Consider the following 26,658-nt stretch of genomic DNA (forward strand, 5'->3'; position numbering starts at 1 on the left):
CAGCAGCTCCAACACCCGGCTGGGCCACGGTTTGCGATGTCGGTTAACATTCAAGGAGAAAACGATCAACAGGTGATAATGATCTTCAAACACATTACAGCTCCAGCATTGTTCATATGGAACTGCTCCCCTGTTTACCCAACAACAAAGAGCTTCACTGTCAGCTCCCAGAGCTTCAGGTGCTCACCGTTACACCGACACTGCACTCAAACCCCAGCCCAAGCCAAACACACACCTCCCAGCAGTAACAAGCGCTTACACGCATCCACAGAGTACATCACATTTGCATCTTATTTCCATCCCGTTTTGATGCCTGGAGTGAGAAGAGTGGAGAGCGTTTAAAAGACAGTTGCCGTCCATCAGCGGGAATGGCCGAGCGGTGGCTCAGTGGTAAACTCACAAAGATGACACAACATCCTGGAGGGTTAGAGTTGTTGGAAACTGTTAGACACTTGGTGATCGTTCACGCTGCACGAACCCAAGTTTGGATTTCACTTTCTTTTTTTTTTATCACCGATGTCTTTGTCATCAAGAGATCACCACTTTGCCCTCGGCTTTTTAAACCCATTCTGGCCTCTCTGTGCCCTGTTGGTGGGTTGGGGGTTCAACTTCTGCCAACATGGAGCACAGTTGACTCCTGAAGAACGATGTAATCAGTGTTAGAGATGAAGGCAACAGGAGTAGAGGAAAATAATAATAAAATATGCACGAAAATGATGATAATGGATGGGATGAAGGTGAGGATGAGGAGGAGGATGATGATGATGATGATGATGATGATTATTAGGATGAGGATGAGGATGAGGATGATGATGAGGAAGATGAAGATGAAGATGATGACAATGATGATAAAGATAATGATAAAGATAATGATGATGATGATGATGATGATGATTATTAGGATGAGGATGAGGATGAGGATGAGGATGAGGATGAGGATGATGATGAGGAAGATGAAGATGAAGATGATGATAATGATGATAAAGATAATGATAAAGATAATGATGATGATGATGATGATGATGATGATGATGATGATGATGATGATGATGATGATGATGATGATGATGATGATGATGATGATGATGATGATGATGATGATGATGATGATGATGATGATAAAGATGATGATAAAGATGATGATAAAGATGATGATGAAGATGATAATAAAGATTAAGAAGATGGATACCACCAGCCACACTTGGTTGTGTTGTTGTTGTCACACTGTTGCCTTGTTGTTGTCCGCCTGCAGAAAACACCCTCAAACTACAGAGTGTAGCTCGTGTCTGACCTTTTTAACACCTAAATTCAAAGCACACGCAGCATGACTGAAGTACGAGGTTGTTGTAACTAGTACTCACTGCGAGCTAACCTTTGTTTAACAGCTAACAGCTACACTTTAATGCTGAAAACTATCATTCTTCAGTTTGGCCACTTTTATGCAGGTTGACTGTTGAAATGTCCAGATCTAAATTCAAATCAAGGAGACGTAAATCAAGGACGACAACATCTCACTTTCTCTGAGAAACTCAGGGAGATTTTTTTGTTCTCAGGTTTGATGTTACGCTTTGATCCAGACCTGTTTTCCCCCCATGGTTTGGTGTCATTAGTCTCTGTTGAGTCAGCAGCATCTCGCCAGGCCCACTTTCAGTCCATTCTATTTTCCCAGCCTTTCCACACACACACACACACACACACACACACACACACTATCCCATGTCCTCAGTGCAAACACAAACAAGGTTTCAGGAGAGGCAGGTGTCTTTCCATTCAGATAAACAAACAGTAAACCAGGATCCAGGAGGAGGAGGCTGTGTGTGTGTGTGTGTGTGTTTGTGTGTGTGTTTGTTTCATTACTTTAAGACTTTTCTTTAATGACTTTTTCTACAGGGTCGGAGTCTGTAGAATCAACACAGATTAAACAAAACAGAACAGAACAAATACATTTGCCATAAAAAAGTCAGTTTTACTCAGTTGAAGGTTAATGTCAAGACAAAGAAAACAGTGTAAGAAAGAGTTGACGTCACGGCTGTGTTTTCAACAGAAGTCGCGAAGTGAGGAAGTTGACAGAGAGAGGAGAGGGATGGGGGGGAGGGGAGGATTACAGTTACAGTTAGTTTCTTACTCAGTGTGTGTGTGTGTGTGTGTGTGTGTGTGTTGGGGGGAAACTTTGAATATTGCTGATAGCATCAGTTAATCTTCCTCTGTCGCAAACAAAGATGTTTGTTTTCACCCAGAATGTCTCTCTTTTTGATCACGTACCATTATAATCTGCCTGGCTTTATTTTATCTTAATCTTCTTACTGAGAAAAGTCACCAGGAGTCGGTTTGACTTCAAACTGTTGTTGAAATAGAACCCAGATGAAAAGATTAAAAACAGATATATATTTTTAAAAGAAATGTAAGTCGAGATAAAACCATCAGCTGCACTTATTTGATACATGCAGTGCATTTGAAAACAACTGTGTCTGTTTCTCACATCTGTTACTCAGGATCATACCGAATGAAAATGCTGATCTGAAAAGGCTACCATATCATTAGGAAAAAAATGGAAATATAAGTATATACTGTATATATATTTATCTTACAACAACAAGAAGAGCAGGAGATATTTGCCTTTGATCCAGTAATGACTGTCAAACAGATGCTAAAACGCTAAGTTCACACTGAGTGTTGACACATCATCACAAGCTAAGTAGGTGAGTTGTTTTATATATAGTCAGTTATTTTTGAGTTGATCTGGGAGTCGGCACTGTAATGTACTACACTAATTCTTAAAATTAAAAAAAAAAAGGAAAAACTAAGTCTCAGTACTGATCTAATACTGGACAAAATCACCTGACGGGTTTTACAAAAAAAAAAATTCATGTGAAGGACTCATAAAGCACAGACACCAAGTAGTCGAGAGAAAAACCTGACGTGCACGTTAATTTTATAGTTGAGTCATGAACAGCCGAGTTATTTAAAAACAACTGTACTGAAGTTATAACAAAATAAAACACAGTTTAATTCTACGGACACGTGATAATCAATAAAATTGACAAGAATTGTTTACATTAAAAAAAATCCTCAAGACTCACAGACGGAATCAAACATAAATGTCATGAACTAATTTATGATGTTTCAGTCTGTTCGCTCTGTATGTTCGCTGTATTTCTAATGCAGTGCACGGTTGGGATCAACCAGGATTCACCGTATCTATCGAAGGGATGTCACTACAGTGAAATCTCGATGTGGAACAACAACATTTTTGCTTCAAAGCTCTAGAATCTTCTGAGGAGGAAATATTGTCAAACGTTGTACTGAACGGCTAATTTCTTTGGTTATGTTCAGATCACCAAGCTAAAACGACTCGTATCTGTCTTTGGTTTTTGGAAATGACTAATGAGTGGACAATTATGACTTTCAGATAATGTTACCACCTGTTTTTTTTTTTTTTTTTACATTTAAATTAAAAAAATTCTCTGCAAGTCAAAAGCCTCACTGTTGTTGTTGTTGTTGTTGTGGCCTCGTGGTTAAAGAAGCAGACTTGTGTCCGGAAGGCTTTAGGTTCGAGCTCTGAGCAAGGCACCGTCCCCACACACCACTGCCCACTGTTCACTTTGGTGATGGGTTAAAAACAGAGGTCACATGTGGACGTGTGCTGTGATGTGCTGTGTCACCATGACAAGGAGTTCACTTTCCTTGATGAACACTCAACAAGGAAGTACAATTTGATGATGAAGAAATGAAGCCACAACATGAGTCACCTGATGCATTACAGGTGATTGCGACATTCCAAAATACTAATAAGGTAAAAGATATATATATATATATATATATATATATATATATATATATATATGGCTAATGCCAGATATTAATCTGTCCTACAAAAAAAATGGACTCACTACAGCCTGGTAATGGTCAAATCTTAATGGTCCTTGTGATTTTAATTATTTGAATCATTTCGTTACATCAAGTAAATTTGGTAAAAAACAAATATATAAAGCACAAATTTGAATAACAAAAACCCCGAGCTAATAAAACCCGCGCTTCTTCGCTGGCCGACGTTGCTACGGCAGGTATAACAGATCGTATCATCCAATCACAGCCCAGAGGAACAGAATTGACAGCCTTGGCTCCGCCCCGCCGTCTACCTGTAATCCAATCCGCGGCCCTGTCACAGGTAAAACCGGCCTCGATTTCTCAGCATTGCCCCAAAAAGCGAGAAAAGCCGACAAAACCCGTTCTCTCAGGAGGGGACAGCTTGTTTGTTGCCGCGGCCCTCATCCAGTGTGAGCGGAGGAGTTTTCCAAGCTAAAGCAGACGGATCGGATTTTCAGTACCAACTAGAAAGTCCAGTTCGACCGAGCGAGAGATGTCACAGGAGCATGACAAGTGAGTAGTCCTGACTCTCCACTTTACACCTGCACAGGCACCAGCCTCGCACTGTTACATTTTTACAACTTATTCCCTCCTGGATTTTCCAAACATCTTTCCCAGATTTTTTTTATTTTTAATCTTTGAAATCGTTCAAGACATTCATGGATATTTTAACCGCCGAGGTCAGGGAAGGGTCTGACCTGCCCCCGCTGCTCGACGATCTTCTTTTTAGATGAGAAATTAAAATAATCATAATAACGTTGTAAATCCTACACTGCGGGGAAATGTGTTTGTCACAGCGGCTGCAGAAACACAGCGACTGGATGACAGGTAAAAACAGGGTGAAAAAATAAAAATAAAAGCGAAATAACATCAAAACAAAATGCAAATAAATTGTTTACCCAATGGATAATTACATTCGATTTGTATAATGTAAAAAAAATCTACATGGAATTAAAACAGAAAATCTTATATAAAAATATGACATGGTAAATATATCGAACATATCGCACAGCTGTTACGCTGTGACCAAAAACGACACACGGCTGTTTCAATGATATGTCTTGATATTCATGTGAACTCTGAGCCTCTAGTTTGAATATTAGAATTTTTTTTTTTTTTAATTTTTTTTAATTTCTCAAGGCTTCAGTTTGACGGTTTCTGCACAGCCGCAGCGGAAAGTGACATGTCATTATCATAGTTTCCCATGGAGAAAGGTGCGCTCGTTTCACCTGTCATGTCCCAGCCTGTACAGGTGGATCTCCACCTGTCGTGCAAGCGCAGGCGTCTGTTAGAATGAAAACAGTGTCCCGTGATGAGGATGGGCGGTTTAGTGTTTGATTTTGCTCTAAGCTCCAACAGTTCTGTGGCTACAAGCAGTAACGATGTTTGTTCTAGAACGAGCACCGAGCTGCAGCAGCAGGAGGTTTTAGAGTCATAAAAAAACCCAACAACAACAAAAAAACACTTGATCGGATATTGACCAGAGCATCTAAGATCAGATGAAACCGCTGCGTCTGTTTATTTATGTTTTTTTTCTTTCTTTTTTCTTTTTTGGAGATTAATAATGACAAGGAGAACAACGTTTTTTAAGGGGAGTGAAACTGTACACCTGCTAGGCGTTGGCTCGACTACTAAACACAGACAATGTAAGCAAGCACAGGGCTTTACATGACTCAAGTGGTTTTTGTGTCAGATCTACGCTGAAACATTGTCAAGAGCCGCATCTCCATATTAATTCCGTTTTTTTTTTTAAATTTTCGGGGTCTTTTTGTCCTTCGAGTACTTCAAACTTTTAAAAACTATTTTATTAAATTCACTTCTCTACACGATTTGATTTCTTGCACATATATTTATGTTAACCTTGCCCCTCGTTTTATTTAGCCTGTCAATCACGTGTTACATGTGTCAAACTTAAGGGTCGCGGACCATATCTGGCCCATTGCGTTTTTTAAGTTGCCCCGGAACAACTGAAAAGGAATACAATTGTCGTCTGTCACTGTTTAACACAACATCGAAGAAATGTCAACAAATAAAAACAAAAGAAGAAAAAATAATACCGACGTGTACTAAGACAACAGTAATGGCGGTCACGAGGTCATTACAAATACTTCTTTTTAGCGTCTGTCACTGTTTAACACAACATCGAAAAAATGTCAACAAATAAAAACAAAAGGAGAAAAATAATACTGACGTGTACTAAGACAACAGTAATGGCTGTTTCGAGGTCAAAATACTTCTTCTCAGAGTGTATTTAATGTGTCTGAAAATATTTGTGGTTCATATTTAAAGTATTTGTATTTACTTTTACATGAAAGATTTAAACCTTGATTGAGTGAGTACCTCATTCGTCCTACAATGGGGAAATTCACAGTCTGAGTATTTACAACTCACACAAGCTGCCACAGGAGGCGCTGTTCTGTATGTGTTTTTAATTCACCGGCTGCCGCACACACAGAAGGCGCCATTAAATATGTTCTTCCTCTTGGGATTTTTGACGTAACATCGAGCCAATACAGCGGTTTATATTTATTACTATGTTACGAAATAATTACAACTACACAACAGTATGGTTACAAACGGCCCCGCTCACGGCGGCCATGTTGCTGTGGTGGCCTTTTCTGAATATTTTGACACCCTTGCTGTAAATGAAGGAACTTATCAGATTGCGTCTTAGGTAGAGCACAATCACATATAGGATTACTAATTATAACTCTCCTTCGACCATTGATGGGAAAAACAAAAGACGTAGTATTTGTTGTAGATACTCCACTTAGAAACTGATCCAGACCGGTCGCATTTTTTTGCGGACGGTGTTGCGACATAAAAATTCAACCGATTGTGTTACAGAAGAGTGTGAGACACCTGTTAGCTAACTTCACTTGGTTCAAGTCCCGAGGTTAAAAACACCCTAAAGTCAACAGGAGCTGAGCAAACATTTAAATTTAGTTGAAATTGAGAGTTGAGAGAGTCTATTGTCCTCCATTGTGGAGTGAGCCCAGAGTTGTAATTTCTCCAAGGAATATTTGTCTGTAGACAACTGTGCAGAGAAGAAGGAAGTGCAGTGGAGATGTCAAGGCGATGACGCTGATCTCAAAAACAAGCCTTGATTACCCGACACAAACAGGTTCCTCTCCGAAAAACAGCGGCTGTTGCAAGACGCAGGAATGTAGCATGGCCACATGCGTCACTCGCGGTAAACGCCAGAGCCAATGAGCGACGCCGAACAGAGTCGTCGCACTGGACGAGCCTGTAGAGCATCTTTTTAGTTGAGACGCCGTTGTGGTTCGATTGTCGAGATTTGTTGCTCAATCACGGAAAAAAAATCCTGAACAACAGGTCTCGCTCTCAGGGTTCATCCCTGTCTGATAACCTGTTTGTCTGTTTGAAACCAAGCAGTGATTTTTAAGGCTTGGCATCAACGAGTCACAAAGAGTCAACCTGTGCGATCAGGACTCTGCTCATGTCAATACAATATATTTATATACCGTATAAATAATGTCGATTATTTTATAATGTATTCACGAACTCTCTCGATGGGGGAGAGTCTTAAACGACTCATGTCAGGTAGATGGTTTGATCAAAGAAAAATCACAACAACTGTCTCTCTCTTCTCTTGAACCACAGCAAGCGCGCTGTCCTGGTCCTCCAGAATGAGCCAGGCTACGGAGGCCAGCGTCGCTTCACCACAGAGGATGAAGCCTGGAAATCCTTCCTGGAGAACCCACTGACAGCTGCCACCAAGGCCATGATGAGCATCAATGGCGATGACGACAGCGCCGCGGCTCTGGGTCTTCTCTACGACTACTACAAGGTTCAAAACCAAACGTCCTTTGATTATCTAATAATACATAACAAAAAATGCACCGTTTCACCATCTCTAATTTAATGTAGGGCAGAGCAAAGAAGTCCAGTTAAGAATTGAGTTTAACTCGGCTTGTTGAAAATTGAAAGAAAAATAGCAACATTTTTGTTAAATAGACTTAAAGAAATTATAAAATCTCAACCATAAACATCAGAGTTTTTTTTTACCTGGGTTTAAAAATATTCATATTTCAAGTTGACTTTTGTTGTGGTGGTAGTTTGTTCCCAGTACTAGTCAAGTATTTAAAAAAAAAAAAATTCCAATACAGCAAGTAGAAATTGTAAGAGAATAAAAGTCTTGCCTTTTAAGGACATTTTGACATAAAATTGGCAAAAAAAACCCAACAACAATAAGATTAGCCAGAAAAAACGTTATTCTAGAAAAAGGTAAATGTTGCATCAAAAATGTAAAATATAGAATTGTGTAAAAATAGATAAAAAGCAAAAAGTAGCAAATTACTCAATATATTTGGCTGATAAACTGCAGTGGAAATAGATAGCATAGCCTACGTAGCTTTGACGTAGCCTTTAGCGTTGACTTAGCCCTTATATAGTGTAAATCGTTTTAAACATCCAAGTCACACTGAAAAAAATATAATTTTAAGCAATTACAAACTTCAATTTTGAGAGTTGGGGTCACAGGAATCAAATATTTTTAAACTCAGGACAGTCCATGACCGTGATCTACACGGATGTTGTACTCGGCCCAGCGTATGTCATGTAATTGATCCATAAAGACGGCAGGATGATGTGAGCGGGTGGATGTGATGTGGTCAGACGCTGAGCGGCTGTGTTTACCTTCTCATACAGGTGCCCAGAGAGAAGAGAATGCCCCAGAACAAGCCAGAAGCAATGGTCTCAGATGTGGATCCAAACAAAAGGTGAGCCGCAGCCATCCTTTCATACCCCCACCGTCATCTCCCCAACAACCCCTTCCCCACCCTGGAACAATAAAGACACAGCAGGAGGTTGGAGAAGTCAGTGACGCTCTCCAACGTTCATTTGTTCTCTGTTCTCTGAGGGGATTTACAATGTGTAATAGAGGTGAAAAACAAAAACAGGTGATGGAGCAGTCATTTAATGTAATTTTAAAATTAAATTAATTTTTTTTTTGCACATCTATTGCTGTTAGAAGAGCATATTTACTCACAAAAGAGTCACATCTATTGCTGTTAGAAGAGCATATTTCTTTCACAAAAAAGTCACAGAAACTCAAAAACTGTTTAGGAGGTTGAGGGTTGAGTAAAAATGGTGTTACTTTTTTAACCAAAATTTTTTAAAATTCAGCGATTGTCACTGAAATAGGACGTGTTTATTACAGTAATTAAATACTTTTATATCCTAGTACTAAAGTACTAGGTACTTTAGTACTTTAGTACCTACTTTAGTAGGTCTTAGTACTTATATATATGAATACATAACTTGATCTATTCTGTTTGTTTGTTCTTTTAGCAACAGGAACCAGATTCAGCCTGGACATAACATCTCTCCGCTGCAGGAAACTGGTATGGAGGGCAGAATCCAGGTCCTGAAAGGACCCTTCAATATCCTCCAGCTGGCCCAGGACAAGAGGACCCAGTTCCCTTCACCAGGTCTGGAGACACAGAACAGTCAACCTCTAGTCCTCTAGTCAACCATTACCAACACTCAGCACTGGCTCTAATAACAATAAAGCTGTTTGGGCCAAATATAGCACAGAGCTCCACGTTCAGTGGTGCTGTACAACAACAGGTGGGACATTGTAGGATTACACTATACAGACAAGACATTTTCAAAAGGAGATCCACAATCACTAGGGCAGTGATCATCAACTAGTGGCCCATGGGCCAAATCTGGCCCATGACTAGATTTCAAAATAAACATCCAATAATAATTTTACTTCATTTGAGTGTAATTGAGTGTCCAGACCCACAAGGTGTCTGTCCACAAAAATTATGCCGCCCCCGACAAATATGGTTGGTGACCCCTGCCGTGCAATCTTTCTTCCCACAAATGTAAATGTCTATTAGTAAACACTAACATCAGTTCAGTCCAACATAAGCCTTTATATAATATGATTATTTTAAAGAAAATAAGACATAGCACTAGAACCAGTTCATACAACATTACAGACATGTTCAAATGTTCAGAATGTTTTATTCATTCTTTTTTCCCCCCTGTTTTCCTTAGACACCACGGTCACAGTCTCCATTGCGGCCATGCCAAACTACACGTCTGTCAAAACAGAGGTTCCCTCTCACGGCTTCTCGGTGACAGTGCCGAACAACTGCACGGACGCCGACAACCACGTGAGCGTCTTTGACCGCCAGCTCAACCACAGCACGGTCCAGTTCAGCCCCAGCACTCAGTCCCGCACGCCGCCCGACTCCACCTTCTCCGAGGGTTACAAGGACAGTTCCCAGGAGGTGAGTGTTTCCAATCCCGTCTGTCTTTAAAAATCCCACCACTGCCTTCCTCCCTCCCTCCGTCCCTCCTCTCCTCCACTTTCCACTGTCCTTCTCAGAACTTTCCCAGCAGACAATGGGAAATTCACCTGATCCCATGGAGCCCGTGGTGGGCTCAGTCTTCCTTGGTTTTATTTGAAAATGCCAAAACAGTGGCTAGTGTGTTATTATGTCATTGTCTCAGCAACACAATAAAGTGCTGTACCTTTCCCGTACAATAGCCAAAGCCCTTTCTCCTTCTTCTTTCTCTGGCAAACCAGGAGGTGTATTACCTTATTAAAGCGTCACCCAATCAACCTTCTGTAAGATAAGGGGTGGTTGGCAACAATGAGTTCTCACATTTAAAAAAACAAAGAGAGTTAAAGGGCAGATTAATATGGCAGGGCAACAGGGACAAAACGTGAGAGAGGAAAATCCTGGCGGGACGTTCCAGTAAAAAGCCTCAAAATAAAAACAAAAAAAAAACTGCAGCACCTACAGTTGTTTATTTTCATCCGTTTCCTGGGTCTGACTTCATGCTCGTGTTTTCTTTGTGTGTTGCAGGTGTTTTCCTTCCCAGGAGATCTCCAGTTACGCATGGCCCCCATTACGCCCGAGGACTACACTCAGTTCAACCCGGTGCCAGGGTAGGTTGTACTGCTGCTGCTGCTGCTGCTGCTGCTGCTGCTGCTGCTGCTGCTGCTGATGGCCTACTGATCCACTTCCACAGCTACACTCTTGATTCAGTTTTGTGACACCTCACTGTAGAATGGCCTCATTCATGGCAGTCACTGGGGAGACACCAGACTCCCGCTTATGTGAAAGACGAGAGTCTGCGCACACAGGCGTTCCTCGGCCCCGATGTCTTCACTGTCACTATTTAACCTGAAGTGAATGAAGTGTGCCCTATTAAGTGTTATTCTCAGAAGTGTAATCCCACTTAAATTATTGTGTCTTAAAAGCTGGCGTGTTATCCCTCACACAAAGAGACACGTATCATATGCGGTTTTTTTTTTGGTTTTTTTTTTGAGAAAACCATGTGGTTTTATTTAGAAATTCATGATATTTTGCTTTCTCTTTTTTGGCTCGTAGGAATAATTTCGAATACACTCTGGAGGCGTCCAAGTCTCTGCGTCAGAAGACAGGGGACGGAACAATGACGTACCTCAACAAGGGGCAGTTTTATCCCATCACCCTCAGGGAGATTGACAACAAAGGGTTGCAACAGCCAATCACCAAAGTCAGGGTAAGAGAACGAAGAGGATTTAGTGATAAACCTACACTGTAACTCTTTAGTCTTCATCCATTAAAAGACTCAAAATAAATGTTATGGAAACTGTGGTTTTCAGAGTGTGGTGATGGTTGTGTTTGGGGAGGAGAAGTGCAGAGATGATCAGCTGAAACACTGGAAGTACTGGCACTCCAGACAGCACACTGCCAAACAGAGGTGTCTCGACATCGGTAAGAAATAGTGGAACCAGGGGAGAATGGTCACTTTGAGACATGACGTGGTTTTTTTTTTTTGGCTCAAAGTTTTTCTTTTTAGCTTCTAATCAAACGGATTGAATCTTTTGGCTAACTTTTAGATTAAGCTTTTATTTTTCTAACTTTTAGCTCTTTTTTATCATACCTTTACCACAGTTTGTCTGTGGTCACATATTTGGACACGTATTTTGGCCAACTAACATTTTTAGAAATCTTATTTAAAAAAACACATTCATCTATGTTTTAGGTTTTACTGGAGTGATTTGTGGATACATTTTACATTTGAAGTATTTTGAATATGTTTCGATTGTTTGTTTTTTTGTCTTTTTTATGTTTAAACCTCAGCTAACACTAGGATATTGATGTTAGCAATATTTCGTAGTTAACCCTTTACTAAACTGTAATCTGTCATCTTCACTTTTGAATGCTATAAGCTAACACTTTTTGAAACAACTTGGCTACATGGCTAAAGATGTCGTTGTTTTCTGTGCTACAGAAGCCTCTGTTAATCACTGTTTAAATATTCAGAGTGTCTTTGTGCTGACATTGACTTTATTGTGTTTGTATATAACGACAACACTTATCTGTTTGATGTTTCAGCCGATTACAAAGAGAGTTTCAACACTATCGGTAATATCGAAGAGATTTCCTACAATGCCATTTCTTTCACCTGGGATACAAATGAGGAAGCCAAGGTAAGAAATGATGACAATCACACATTTACCAATATGTACTGTACAGCTGACTGATTCGATCTTTAAGTCTTTGATTTAAAGCGAACGTCATTTATAAACATTAAAAGGTTTGTCGTTTCAGATTCTGTTAGCCTGGGTATTATAAACACGTTACATATTAGCTTAGCTGATATTTTATTGATTCATTTTAACATTCAAAGTCGACAATGCTCAAGCAATTAGCAGCCTCCAAATTTGATTATTATGTATGCATTAAAGAGCAGGGTTGTTATAAGCTCTGTGGCTCACAGCTAGCTAACTCGCCTTCCTAGCTTTGGGCTGGGATTAGAAGCAATAGCGTTAGCGGAGCTAGTGTCACGGTCCACTCTCAAACAGCCAAAGCCACAGAATTCACTGTGTCATATAATGTTAAGCATTTATTAAATCTACAAAGCTTTTAAAATCGTTAGTGTAGCACATATTGCTAACTAGCATGCTAAAGTATTTTCAGTACGCTTCAAGTCTAACACGGCTTTCAATATGCCAAAAATATTTAGCAGTTATTCTCAGTTACATGTGTGTGCAACAGTACAACAACAAAATAGAAATGCGTTACAATTGTGAAAATTATAAAACAAGATGGCTGCCTCTTAGGAAAAATCCCCCTTACAGAGCACTGTAGCTTTTATTAGTAGTTGATATGATATAGTTATTTAAGGCCCTTGACATAAAGGGACATTCCTGTTTTATTTTCTCGTGTGTGATGAAGGAAATTGGGAGGAAAGAACTAACTATTTTCTCGTGTGTGATGAAGGAAATTAGAAGGAAAGAACATCTCTCTGAAAGAGGAGTTCTCTGACTTTTTCATTTGTTCACTGTTTGTTTTTCCTGACTCTGCTCTGAGTCTTAACTGGTCCGACCTGCCTCTTAGTAACGCTATAGTAACGTCACACATTACACACACACATTAATCTACGTCTGTACAAGACGCAGCAGTGACAAAGGCTGTAGGAATGAGGAAACTCAGCAGGAGGAGAAGGGGGTGAAGACTGAGATGGTCAGTCAACAGATGAACTCTGTCTAAATGAGTGACAGAAGGGAGGCGCTACAGCTCTCTCCTCCACAATCGCCTTTCTTTTAACCGTTCACGGAAACAATGCTTCACCATCAGACCCAACAAACAGAGAGAGAGAGAGAGAGAGAGAGACAAAGAAGCTGCAGTGCTCTGCTCTGTGTACACACTCACACAAACACAACAGGATGTGGGTCCAACTGTCTCATGACTGGAGGCCTGTGTCCATAGGATGTTCATCCTTGTGCGTTCCTCTCCTCACAGTGTGTGTTTTTGGAATTACCGCCCACCAGTTTGTTCTAGTGTTTAATCGTTGAGGCTAAAGATGAAATGTGTGTGTGTGTGTGTGACTTGCCCCTAGGCTGATTGCCTTAATTATATATGTAATTGCAGTGTATTTGCCAAGGGCAGCACCTCCTTTGTATTTACATACTCTGGGGCAATTTAGAGGAATCATCTCAAACAACACCAACTCCAACTGCCATTAAACCATCAACCATTATAATAGGACACACAAAAAAAGCTTTCTTTTTAATCTCATCATCTCCTTGACCCTCTCCTTGACCTGTACAGTAACGAACACAAGTGTAGTGATATCTGCTCCCCGGCCCTCAGGTCTTGTTCAGTAGCTGTTTCAAACACTCTTTGTTGACATAATGATAACCTGTTTTCTAAACAAGCACCACATGCCTGAACCACAAACTCATAAAAAGGTTCATCACACCCACAGCTGTTCTCTGTTCTGTCTAACTTTACTGAACCCAGGACCAACATCCCTGGATGATCTGTCATATGAAGCTGGTTATCAGTTGACTAATATTTGAGTCAAGTTTTGTTGTAAGTCACAGGAGACAGCCTCCGGCAAGGGGCGTCTTTGCGTCATGGTAGCTGTAGTTACTGAATTTAATCACTAGAGGGAGGCAGAGAACAGTTGACGGAGTCAGGCCTTAGCTTTGGAGACGCAGTTTTATTTTCGAGTATTTAGTGAAGCCTTTTTACGATTAAATGTTCAAGGTTGTGTGTAAAAACGTGAAAAGTAAAAGATAAAATATCAATAATAAATGCAGCCATCGACAGTCGGCATTTCTGTTAGAAAAGTCCAGTTACTGTTCTAAAATAATGTGAGGCTAGTTCTATAGTTATGCTCTATATTATTACTACTTTTCTCCATTTGTTTCAAAGTAATGATTTGACATCGTAGTTCTGTCATAGTACGATAGATCGACCTTTAATTTACGACAACTTTTTAAATCACTGCAGAAAATGACTACGCGGGATGATGGAAATACACTAATACAAAAAACGTTATACAACATACTGTATATTTAAACAAGGTGCAGTACTACCGCTCCTCCAGGAGATGGCACAATTAACGTATTAAAAACGCTTTTACCCATTTAAGCTGAATGGACTCCTAATTTTGTTTCCACCTTAATATTTACTCTGTTTCATCCTTGATGTCTATATACATTTTCGGAGACTTGAACAACATTAATGAGCACTGCTTTAGACATCTGTCATTTTAAGCACCTTTCATTATTATTGTTAATTAGGTGACATTGTACCTCGTTGACTTATTTGTCCTTTTTTTCCCTCCTCCTAATCAACTCTTCACAGATCTTCATCTCTGTCAACTGTCTGAGCACAGACTTCTCATCCCAGAAGGGAGTGAAGGGTCTTCCTCTGAACCTCCAGATCGACACCTACAGCTACAACAACCGCAGCAACAAGCCCATCCACCGCGCCTACTGCCAGATCAAAGTCTTCTGTGACAAGGGAGCGGAGAGGAAGATCCGAGACGAGGAAAGGAAGCAGTCACGCAGGAAAGGGAAGGTGGCCGACTTGAACACCGGCCTGGCCTGTGAGTCATTTTGGAGTAACTTGTTTTTTAATATTGTGATATTGTGTGAACAGAAACTGTACTTTGATAATGTACTGCAAACATGCAAGTGATATATGATGATTAATTTAATTACTGTACGGCACCTGATTACACACAATAACCAACCAGTCCCTGTTTGGCACACACACACACACACACACACACACACACACACTAGCCCCTCCCCACAGGTTTACCCTGAGAATGTGACACAGGAAGAGAGTGTTCCTAATCCTGGCGGTTCTTCCAAAAACCTCACTGGCTCAACCTTTTCATATTTTCTCACTCCAATTTGTTTCCAACTCTTCTGGTAAAGAGTTTTGTTGCACAGCCCTCAATTCTGGTAAAGAGTTTTGTTGCACAGCCGTGCCCTCAGACCAAACCAAACCAACTCTGGCTCCATGGCTGATTATCACAGACAGAAAACAATCACAACAAATAAAACTAATTGACTCGTTTTATAGAAACTTTTTTTTTCTATTCAAACATAATCTAACATCAATTTTAACTTTTTTTTTTCTCAGTCGTGGATGTCAAAGTGCCCATCCTCCAGAAACGCAACGACGTCACCATCTTTAAGATGTTGGCCGACCTGGAGACTCAGCCTGTGCTTTTCATCCCCGACATCCACTTCTCTACCCTGCAGCGTCATGTGATTAACTCTCACAGACACACACACACACACACACGCACCTCCAGAGTATTACACTCTGGTACCAGTTCTAGTAATTCTGTGTGTGGCGTCCTCCGCATCCCGTAAACAGTTTGTTTTTTGTCTGAGGTTCTGCCCACCCCACGACCAGCTGGGTCAGGTTGACCTGCTGGTTTGCTAGTTGGCAAAAACAAGCAGCGAGTCCTACGCACCGAGGGCTGTAATTAAAGCTGCTTACTCATAAGATGAATCATTTACAAGAAAGTCATAACAAACCAGAGTATGACACCAGTGCTAACACGTTCGTGCTCAGAGGCGAGGAAGGAGATTTGAGGAGAAGTTTTAAAGAACGTGTTAAATATGGTGTGAAATGAAAGGGAACAGCGTAGGAAATGTAGTAAAGACATAAACAAACAACATCAATGACGTCCTGGGAATGGACTGGTGAGCTGTGAACTTCCTGGTTGAACAAATCACATGACACAGAGGGTGGTGGGTGTACACCGCCACCTGGCCCGGGGTAGTTATGATCTTTAAGAAGTCCTTCACAAGAGGCTAACAGTTTAAGATGAAAGTTGAATACACGTGTTTGACTAAACACTCAATTTATATTAGCAACGATAACAAAGAAAAGTAATATCGAACTACGGAGAAACTATTTGTGGACGTTCAGCGCCCCCTGGTGGCCGCTGTGCTTATAACACGACCCCCTTTTTCGTGGTCTGAATTTGCTTCGCTCCCCTTAAGGCTGTGAGGGACAAACGGGAGGTTATTTTTGGTTTTTGTCAGTGACATTGAACCTGTTTGAACTGTACGTGTCCACACTATCAGTATCTGATAAACTCCCACGTTTCACCAGGATCCCGCTCAAAATAGAGTTCTATTAACAGAAGCGTATGAAATCAATAAAGCTGCAGGGCAAAAGGTTCAGAAAAAAAGGCTGCTTTCAAAGAAAAGGAAAAAAATGTTCTGAGAAATTACAAATATGTTACCTTTGCTGGATAGAATATATTAAGAATAAATATGAATCAGTTATAACAGACAATAACTGTCATCACTATTTGTATGGCAAGAATAAAAGATTTGCAGAGAAAATATTTGCATTGCTAAGTACAGGAGTACTACAAATAAAACAGAAATACTATTTTGATTTTAATACAAAGGTTTATACAAGAAACTAAGGCTTTTTACATTAACCATTGACACTAACTTCATTTCAATTGAACATGAATTCTTTTTGTATTTTTATTTTCCAAATTCATCAAGTGGGACAGATAATGTAATGTGACATATATAAAAAAAAATGTTTACATTACATGATATAAAAATAAAATGTAGTTTTCATTAAGAATATTTTGAATATTTTTCAATGTCAAATAGAAAAAAAAACTAAAATAGTTTTAAAAATGTAACTAAGTAACTGAATGAGCAAATATTTGACTAAAAGACTTCGTTCGTCACATGCCCCGAGTTACAAGTTACATTTCATCATGTTTGCTGTTGTTTACATCAGCCTGAAACATCACTAGTAGAAACACTCAAAAAAAATTAAAATCAAAAAAATTAAACCCAAATTTTATTAAAAAAAAAAAACCCCCCCCCCCCCCCGTTTCATCTGAACATCAGCGCGTCTCATCGTGATCTGCTCCCCGGTCACGGTGTCCACAGCTGTAACTGTACACTCTCTTTTCCACACGTACAATAAAAGCACGCAGCTGATTAACTGCTGTGTGTGAACCAGGCTCTGCTCCGGCTGATAAAGAGGCAGTAAACGGGTCGACACAGGAAACGTTTTGGACGTTGGTTGTTGACTTTTGCCTGTGAACTCGTTGGCTGCCAGCGACCTGTGTTTGAGCTGCAGCGGTTGTAAAGTCACGCTTTACAAGCGCTGACTTTTACTGTAGAGTAATCATTAGATTAAAAGACTGTTTCAGTGTGTTTAACACGACAGTCTTTACTTTTATGAAGTAAAATTAGCAAAGACTTCTGTGGTTAAATACACGACCTGGGACGGTGTCATATACTTAAACTTTTTTTCACATATCTGAACCATGGTAGCCTTAGATACTGTACAATAATTCTGTCTTAAAAATCAGTAATGTTCTATATACTGAAGAAAACATACAGTACACACTAGTTTAAAGTAAGATAAATTATAAAAAAAATATTATGTGGACTAATGCAGTGTTTCCCAAATTTTTTTTCTGGGGACGCATATTTTAAAAGTCACAAACCTTCGCGACCCAAGTCAATAGACATTATTTCGTAAACTCCTGGAAAACATGATGTGAGGTGACCCAAAAAAAAAACCCCTCTTGTGACCCACGACCCAGTCTTTGGGAAACAATGTGATCCCAAAAAATTAAAAAATTTAAAGCTTCATCTTAGGATTCCTCGACTTGTCTTTTTAGTTAAAAGTAAAATCATTTACAGACTAAATCTGGGTCATAGACTATTGACTTCATATTTGTCCCACATTTGATACAAAATAGAACCAATGTTTGGACCGTTCCTAAGTACCAGACCTGGTTCACGTACAGACAGATTATGTCCATTTCATGTGGCCCAGGTGAAAGCCTGGGCCACATCTCTACATTGATCCTGTCAATGTCTAAATCAGACAAGTTTTGCTCAAGGTTTGTTTAAAGTGTGGTACGTTTTCTGTTGGAGTGAATTTCTGCCTGTTTTTCTTTTGCAGCCATTCACAACAGAGGAGACAGAAGACAAGTGAGTTCTCATTTTTAACTTTTGTTTTTGTCTAATCTCACATTTAGTTCATCTATTATTATACACGCACAACAACCAAGAGTTGAGAGAGTTCAGTGTATGGTCCAGTTACACCACGGGGTGACTGGAGTTTCACTGTCAGTCGTCTGGCCCAGTTTGTTAAAATGACTTAAAATATCCACTCATGCATCCTTGAACTTCCCAACACTTCACCCAGCGTAGATGTATGTGTGAATGCACACGTCTGATCCAGTAGCTCTGGACATGTAACAGGCGTCTGTCACCGAGGCGGCCAGGCCAAAGTCTGTGCCGTGTCCCGTCTCACTGTACAAACAGAAGATAGGCTGAAACCGGCCAACACCAACTGAACACAAATACATGGACGACCAAATGATGTCACCAACGTGTTATTTGACATCCCAGAATAAACTTTTACACATACAGGATACAAAATGCACAGTCCAGCTATATGTATGGCTTTAACCAGCGACTTAACTGACAACCATGTGTACCAGTGTAAAGCACTTAGGAAAGACAGGGATATTTATTAGGAAGAGTCAGGAAGTGGGTTTCTAAGAAATGCCCGAGGGGTTAGGGTTGCTTGCACGTTTTTTATAGTCTGTCAGCTGTTTACAGAAGGGCGTTTAACTCTTCTGTGACTGTGTGTCCACTGCAGCTCTGGGATGAAGAGATTACCTTTCAGTGACGAAGAGTTCACGCCTCCTACAAACAAGATGGCAAGACTGGAGGAACCAAAGAAAGGTACTTGAAGGGTGAAAGTGTGTCTGCGTAGGATAAAAGTTCACATGATCGTCAGGAGTCGTTGTGAGAGGCACTCTTCTAGGGGTTAACAGTCCATGCGTTGGAGTGTGTGCAACAAATGTGTGTTTGATGTGGTCGGGCGCTGAAGGCACCCACCACCGCCACCGACACCACCACACGTTGTCTGTGTGGGCCATGTGATCAGTCCAGGTCTTTCAAAACACACACACACACGTGCCTGAGGCCTCCACTGACCCACCAAAATACCACTGATCACCGCCTGCACACACATGCAAACAAGCACATGCCCTTTGGCCCACATCCTATTCATAGGCAGAGAGAAGACTCTGCCAGAGGCAAAACATGAAACTAAACGATGAGCTGTAGATATGTATATTTATATATATATATATATATATATATATATATATATATATATATATATACACATATATATGTATATAAAACAGTAGTATAGTAGAGGCAAAACATGAACCTAAATGACGTGAAGGATGTTGAGCTACAGAAATGTATTTATTTATATATATTTTTTTATATATTTATATATGTATATAAAGCAGTAGTATAGTTCATATATAGTATATAGATGTATATATGTATATATATATACATACATGTATAATGCATTTACATGTGTCTGTATATATGTAAATATATACCATATATATTTATGTTTATATATATATATATGTATATAAAACAGTAGTATAGTTCATATATAGTATATAGATGTATATATGTATATATTTATATTTGTAAGTATATACATGTGGCGCTTTGGCCCAGAGGCAATGTCTCTGTCATTGGTGTGGAACCCCAGGGTTCACCTCCTGGGCAAGTTCGAATCCCGGTTAGGGCGGTTGGTACCTTCCAGTGGACTCACCACCTGCAGGAAGGTTTGGTCCGGTGCAATGTGATTTGGGTGGCGACTGCTGCCCCCGCGACCCGGAAACGGATAAGCGGATGAAAATGGATGGATGGATGGAAGTATATACATATATACACACATATATATATGTACATGCACCTCCCAAACGTCAACAGAATATTTTCGTTTCAGAATAGATATAAAACAATGGGATAAGAGCCAAACAAAACAACAACAGTGACGTCCCCAAGAAATAATAATATTTTTTAGATGTCAAAACTCCTCCTCTACGACCTTCTCACGTCCACACTCTGGCTGTAAACTGTGATAAGAGATCCTGAGTAAACATTACCCCTGGTTGAAGGATCGCAGACCAGGAGAAACTGCAAAGCCACGCCCAAAATGATGTCATAACTTGAAAACGTTGCAGATTTGATCAAAGAAAGACTGCACAAACACTGTGTGTTCACTGCTGCTGCCGTCTCAAATCTCCTCTTAAACGCAGTTAGCCATGGCCACAGCCGAACGGTGTGACCCGCTGCAGACCACGCCCTGGGGTCTATGGAAGTGAAACAGAGTGAATTTAGTCACTCAAGGTGGAGGAACTGTGAAATCTGAGTTTCCTCTTCACCATCCAAAGCATCAGTGCAGAGGAGGTGAGGATCAGGGGCAGACAGAGTGGAGAGGGCAGAAGGACGTGGGGACATTTACAGACCATGTCGCAGAGATTTTTTACATACAGGAAGAGTAGAAAAAAAAAACTAAAAATAGAAATAAATAATGCAGTCATTTATATTAATGCAAAACCTGTACAAAATACTTTTTTTTTGTACTAACTTCATCCTCACTTCACCTTTAAACTGGCGATTTCCTCCAGGAGCGTGCGAGCTGCCACTAGGGGGTGCACGTGATAAAAAATGCAATAGCAAATATGTGGGAAATATGTGGCTAAAAAAGTTTTGGAAACTACTGCTGTAAACCTATCCTGACCCCCTCCCTCTTCCTCCCTCTTCTTCGTCGTAGGAGTCAGTTTGACTCATTTGACTTTCATTGTTGCTACGTAATATTTCAAACATCTCAACTACTTGTAAAAGAACAAATAAAGACACACCACCATGGACTTCTAGTGACCACTTGCTTTTTAAATATATTTTCTTTCTTTTTTTCTTTTCTTTTTTTAAATGTATTTTTATTTCACACACAGCAGTCTGTTTTACCTGATGATAATACAGCATCAGCGCTAACCCACGCCTCAGTCCTGACGTCTGTTCTTTGTCTCTCTCTTCACCACTCAGTGCTGCTGTACGTGCGCAAGGAGACAGAGGAAGTGTTCGACGCACTCATGCTGAAAAATCCCACGCTGAAAGGCCTGATAGAAGCAGTAAGTTGTTTATTGTGCTGTTAATGGCGTGCGCTGCACACGGGGTTCCTGTTTCACACTGGTGGTCATAGAGAGCGCGTGTGGGCGTCAAAAATGGATACGATTAAGTTGAAAGACGGAGGGGTCGAGGAGGCTAATGGAGGGGTGGGAAAAGACCTCCGGAGGTGTCAGGAGGAAAGGGAGAAGATGAAGTGAGAGGAAAGTGTGAGGGAGAGAGGGAGAAGGAGAAGGAAAAAAAAAACACAGACAGGTGTCTGATTACTTCAGACTAATGCAGCACAGGTTGAGGGGTAAAACAGGTGAACGGTGTTTGGAAAGGACGAGGAGCAAAATAGCTGCAGTTTTCCTTGTGTGTAAATCGCTGCTTGTGGTTTTTACATGTACATTTTTGTGTCAAAAGAATTAAAGTTTATTGTTTTTTTTCTCCCACAGATTTCAGAGAAATATGAGTTGCCTTTGGAAAGGGTTGGAAAGGTCTATAAGAAATGCAAGAAAGGGTGAGTGTCTGTCACGCACATTTAAATATTAATATTAATATTAAATATTAATTTTCTTTATATATATATTTATATATATATATATATATATAATTTTGTCTCATTTTGATTTTAGTTGTTTTGATGCAGAAGCAGGATTTCGTTGGTTTTTTTTTTGTCCCGCAGTAGAGCTAAAATAATAAATGTCAAATACAGTTTGTTTGATTGTTTGTTACAGTTTCTGTTTTTGTAATAAGTTTTTGTCTGAAGACATTCGTGTCTGTTTTTTGTCTAGTGTCTGCTTTGTTTAGCCGTTTTTGGCTAGCCTAACTGTTTAACTGTATTTTTCTATGACTTAGTGAAGTATTAACACACAGACGTCCTTTTTTTCATGCTTCCATGCAAACTTAATTCGACAACAACAAGAATAAAAATTGTTCCAAGATGCTAAGATTGAGGAAGACTTTTTTAGACATTTTAAATTAAGCTTGGACTGACTTGCCATTCACAAAACATCACTTCTAAAAACCACTGAAGCTCATCCAGTGTTTTCGATGGATTTACTCTGAAACTTCTGTGCGCTATAATTTAAGCTGCTATTTTCAAGACACCGGCTCGGTAATCAATTAAAAAGTGACATTGTTCTGCCAGCAGGTGGCTGTTCAGTTCATAGTACTGAAACTCAAATAAAGAGATACACTAACCCTGGTCTGTCTTTGAACAGTATCCTGGTCCACATGGACGACAACATCATCAAACACTACTCCAATGAAGACACCTTCCAGATCACAATGGAGGAGCTGGGCGGCATGTACAAACTCACCCTCACTGAAATCTGATTGGGCAGCACAGTGGCGACGTCATCACAGAGATGGGTGGAGCCAGAGGGAGACATCAGGAGAAGTGGTGTTTACATGTGTGGATGTGCGGCGAGAAAAAAAAAAAAGAAAAAAGAGGACTTCACCTGTAATGAAAAAAATATCCGTGTTCAGTGTCAAACTCTGCTAAAAAAAAAAAAAAAAGAAGCAGCCATAGCTCTTAACGGATGACAGTGTCAATCATGTAAATAAGTTATTCAACTTTTTTTTTTTTGCTTCATTTTAATGCAGCCATATGTGTGTGTGAGCAATAACAAAATGACATATCTGATTTTAATACCACCTTTACTACGTGGTCAGTGACAATATGAGTTGTGCCTCAAATTTAAGTGCCTTTTTTTTTGTAGATTTTGTTTTAAATGTGCCGAATAATAATGGTGGTGCTGCTATACCTCATGCTATGCAGGCAGCATATTTTTTACGCATATATTTGACTCTTATCTGCAGAAACAGCTGGTACGTCCCACCTTATATATTAAGCCATGTAGCACTGATGATTACAGTCTGTAATGTTGGGTATTTTTGAACACAGAATGAAGTCAGCAAATCACTGACGGAGCCGCGGCGGTCAGTTGTTGTATTAATGCTAAACAACATAGCAGTATTTAGTGTGTAAAACTTTGTCATCACACAATTTGGCTAGGACAGTGTAAGTGTTTGAATCTCTCCCAAGATCAATATAAATACTGGCCTTTATCTAAGTATTAACTAAGTTACTCCACACACAGATAATTCTGTAACGCAGTGACCTTCCCCTGTAGACTAGTTCTCTTTGGGTCAGTCAAAATGAATTAAATAGGTCAGAGAATATCCAGGACAGGTAAGAACCCATCTGTTGTGGAAGTGCAATACAACATCTAGGTCACACACACACACACACACACACACACGCTCCCATTGCCATGCAGTAAATTCAGTATATATAACACATATAAAAGAGTTTGTGAAAAAAAAAACTCTCATGTACATAAACTTTTTTTTTAAAAGATCCATATGATCTGTCTTTTTTTATATCGCAGTACTTATTGTGTATATATTTATTATGAGGATGTGGGTATTGTTTTGTTTTTGTTTCTCCATATATACTCAGAATTCTTTTATTTAGAATGATAATATAATGTCTTTTGTTTTTATATGAAGTTATTCTAACATTATGTCAAGGGCCAAAAAGTGAACGATGTGTTTTTATCTGATTTTGTCTTTTCCCCTCTGTTCTGTAAAAACTCTGATGCACAAAGTGCTCAATAAAAGCTCTACAGCCGACGTCTGGGGTGTCGTGATATTTAGGTGAAACCACTTGATTCCGTTCTTTAGTGAACTGCACACCGAGCCCTGCTTTTTTTCTAACAGCAAAAACAGATGTTGAATATTCAGTTTCTCTGCTCTCCAGCTCCTGACATCATTTACTTCTCTGTGGTTAAATGTTACAACAGGGCAAGTCTTTCTCTCTCCAGTTACACCCACTGTTGACAGTGCGGCCAAGCCTTGGCAGAGCAGAGCCCACGTGACCTACTTTTCTTCAGTCCACACTTCTCAACAGCAGCTCAAGAAAAACAGCAGAGTTATTCTTAAACCTGCTGCGGTTCATAGCCTGGTCGGCGCTGCCAATCAGATGTTTTGTTTCAAAGGACAGTGAACAGTAATTGAACTTGATAACTGAAGGACAGTCCAACGCCTTTGATACGTTTAGACAGACGTACATCAAACTGTAAGAGAGCGCACAGCTTCACCACTAGATGTTGCTCAATCTTTCACATGGTACACTTAAGTGTGCAGCAACTTGAACAACCAAGTGTCAGGGTTACACAACGCGCTATTGTATGAGAACAACCAAGTGTCAGGGTTACACAACCCGCTATTGTATGAATGAGTGTGTTGGGGTGTGTGTGTGTGTTTGTGCGATTCAGAGTACACTACAGAGTTTAAAAAAGAAAAGAGAATCCTACACTCAGGTTATTTTCTCTCCGTCGGGGAAATTGGTGACATCACAAAAGGGAACGCTTTTTGCTGCCTCCGTGTTTCAGTGTGTGGGTGCGTGATACAAAAGCACTGCTGTTTCTGTGGAATAACCAACCACAAACAACACGTTTCATTCTCTTGTATTTTTTGTAAGTTATCGTTGAAAAGGAAGTAACTGCTTTTTGTGACGGATTTAATTCTATTTCCACTTAAACGGGTTGGGGGGAATCTGGTTAGGAGTTGAGAGGGAGGGGCTCTAGAGCCAATCCCAGCAGCCACAGGGTGAGGGTGGGCTCCTCCAGTTCAGAGCAGTCAGTTTACCTGATCCTAAATATGTTTGGACCGTGAGTCTGTGGAAACTACTGTATTTGTAGAACCTAAAGAAAGACAATCAGTCATCACCGATTTTTAAACCTTACCTTCCTGCTGTGAGGCAAGAACACTAACCCCCACACCACCATGTGTCCCTTTAAAATGTGTAAATTGATCATTTAAATAGATTTTAAGGTCTGGGATCGGATAAAGAAAAAGACTCAGATAAATGGGATCACGTTCACGGTTTTTTTTGGTGTGAGTCATGACAGAGTTTAACGTGAGATACGAACAGCTGAATTCAAGGGAACCGAGCAGCGATTGTGTGACATCAAAGTGCAATTCTGTGTTACCATGGTTACCACGGACACTTGTACGTATTTGTAACAAACGTTCGGTACTGACGCTGCGGTACAAATAGATGTAACGTCACACACCTAGCATCTGTCAAGTTTCCTCATGGTCTCTGTCCTCCTTCACCACTTCACCCTAAAAACAATTATTTGTGAAAGATGATCAACAAAACTAGATGATAATGAAATGCTGTGGTCGTCTACTTAACACCACAAACAACCAACACCATCTAGACGAAAACTGATCGGGCCTCAAGACTTATTTTCTCAATGTTAGCGTAAGCCAAAATGTAAATATGGGCGTCGTTAGCGACTAAACCTAGTTAAACAAAATGCGCCAATGGATCTTTATGTTTGAGTAGATGAAAAAAAAAATAGATTTGCATATTATTTTAAAAATATTTTAAAAAGATGGGCAGTATTAACAGATTAAGACCAGATGTATTTGAAAAGTACACTCACATGGTAAAACCTGTCGAAACTCTCCTGAAATGATGTGAAACTACAGTATAAGTCAGTGTTAATGGAACTTTTAGATTTGTTTCAAATAAAGCCAGTCAGTTGTGCCGCAAGAATTTCTGTTGATATCACCACCAAAGAACTGTGATAAAGGCAAGATACTGTATGTGGTACAAAAACTGAAGAACAGTTTTATATAGAAATGCTAGTTTAATGCAGAAACGCGTTGAGAGAAACACAAAAACCTTTTGCACCAGGAAAGAAATCAGAGTCAGTTCATAACAAAACATTGAACAAAGTCCCTATTTATTCTGTTTGCTGAATAAAACATTTTGTTTACAACTTTTTCTATAGTCATGTCAATGGAAAGCCATAACCTCAGAGCTAACATTAGCCAACAAAGTCCTGATACAGGAAATGGTGCAACCAATTCACACCAGATAAGAAACTGTAATTCAAAAATGTAAGTAACGCTCTTTGATAAGAATAAAAATTAATTATTTATTTGTTTTAATAAATTAATTACAACGCCTCCACAATTACCAA

General features: G+C 39.8%; 1 protein-coding gene and 1 long non-coding RNA gene across 2 annotated transcripts; one reads left to right on the plus strand and one right to left on the minus strand.

The window, feature by feature from the left end:
- Positions 1-3,886: 3,886 nt before the first annotated feature.
- Positions 3,887-23,176, plus strand: grhl1 (grainyhead-like transcription factor 1). The gene is made up of 16 exons (XM_008308378.3): positions 3,887-4,380; positions 7,492-7,678; positions 8,539-8,609; positions 9,181-9,320; positions 9,898-10,133; positions 10,716-10,798; positions 11,244-11,397; positions 11,501-11,612; positions 12,237-12,331; positions 15,000-15,243; positions 15,789-15,916; positions 18,615-18,643; positions 19,320-19,405; positions 21,590-21,675; positions 22,108-22,172; positions 22,876-23,176. The coding sequence occupies exons 1-16, from the start codon at positions 4,361-4,363 to the stop codon at positions 22,988-22,990; spliced, it is 1,851 nt and encodes a 616-aa protein (XP_008306600.1). The 5' UTR covers positions 3,887-4,360; the 3' UTR covers positions 22,991-23,176.
- On the minus strand, positions 18,652-19,743 carry LOC112486798 (uncharacterized). Its single transcript, XR_003049285.1, has 2 exons — positions 19,340-19,743; positions 18,652-18,967 (listed from the first exon to the last, which is right to left on the minus strand). It is a non-coding gene; the product is annotated as an uncharacterized LOC112486798 (long non-coding RNA).
- Positions 23,177-26,658: the final 3,482 nt, after the last annotated feature.

Source organism: Cynoglossus semilaevis, chromosome 1, assembly GCF_000523025.1.
Source record: "Cynoglossus semilaevis isolate Cse_v1.0 chromosome 1, Cse_v1.0, whole genome shotgun sequence".
In the NCBI taxonomy this organism is placed as follows: Eukaryota; Metazoa; Chordata; class Actinopteri; order Pleuronectiformes; family Cynoglossidae; genus Cynoglossus; species Cynoglossus semilaevis.

Bases quoted from the DNA above. Each gene is read 5' to 3' on its own strand.
- grhl1 (XM_008308378.3), top strand. From the start codon at position 4,361: ATGTCACAGGAGCATGACAA. The intron at 15,917-18,614 runs GTGATTAACTCT...TTTCTTTTGCAG, and splicing joins TCTCTACCCTGCAGCGTCAT to CCATTCACAACAGAGGAGAC. The intron at 18,644-19,319 runs GTGAGTTCTCAT...TGTCCACTGCAG, and splicing joins ACAGAGGAGACAGAAGACAA to CTCTGGGATGAAGAGATTAC.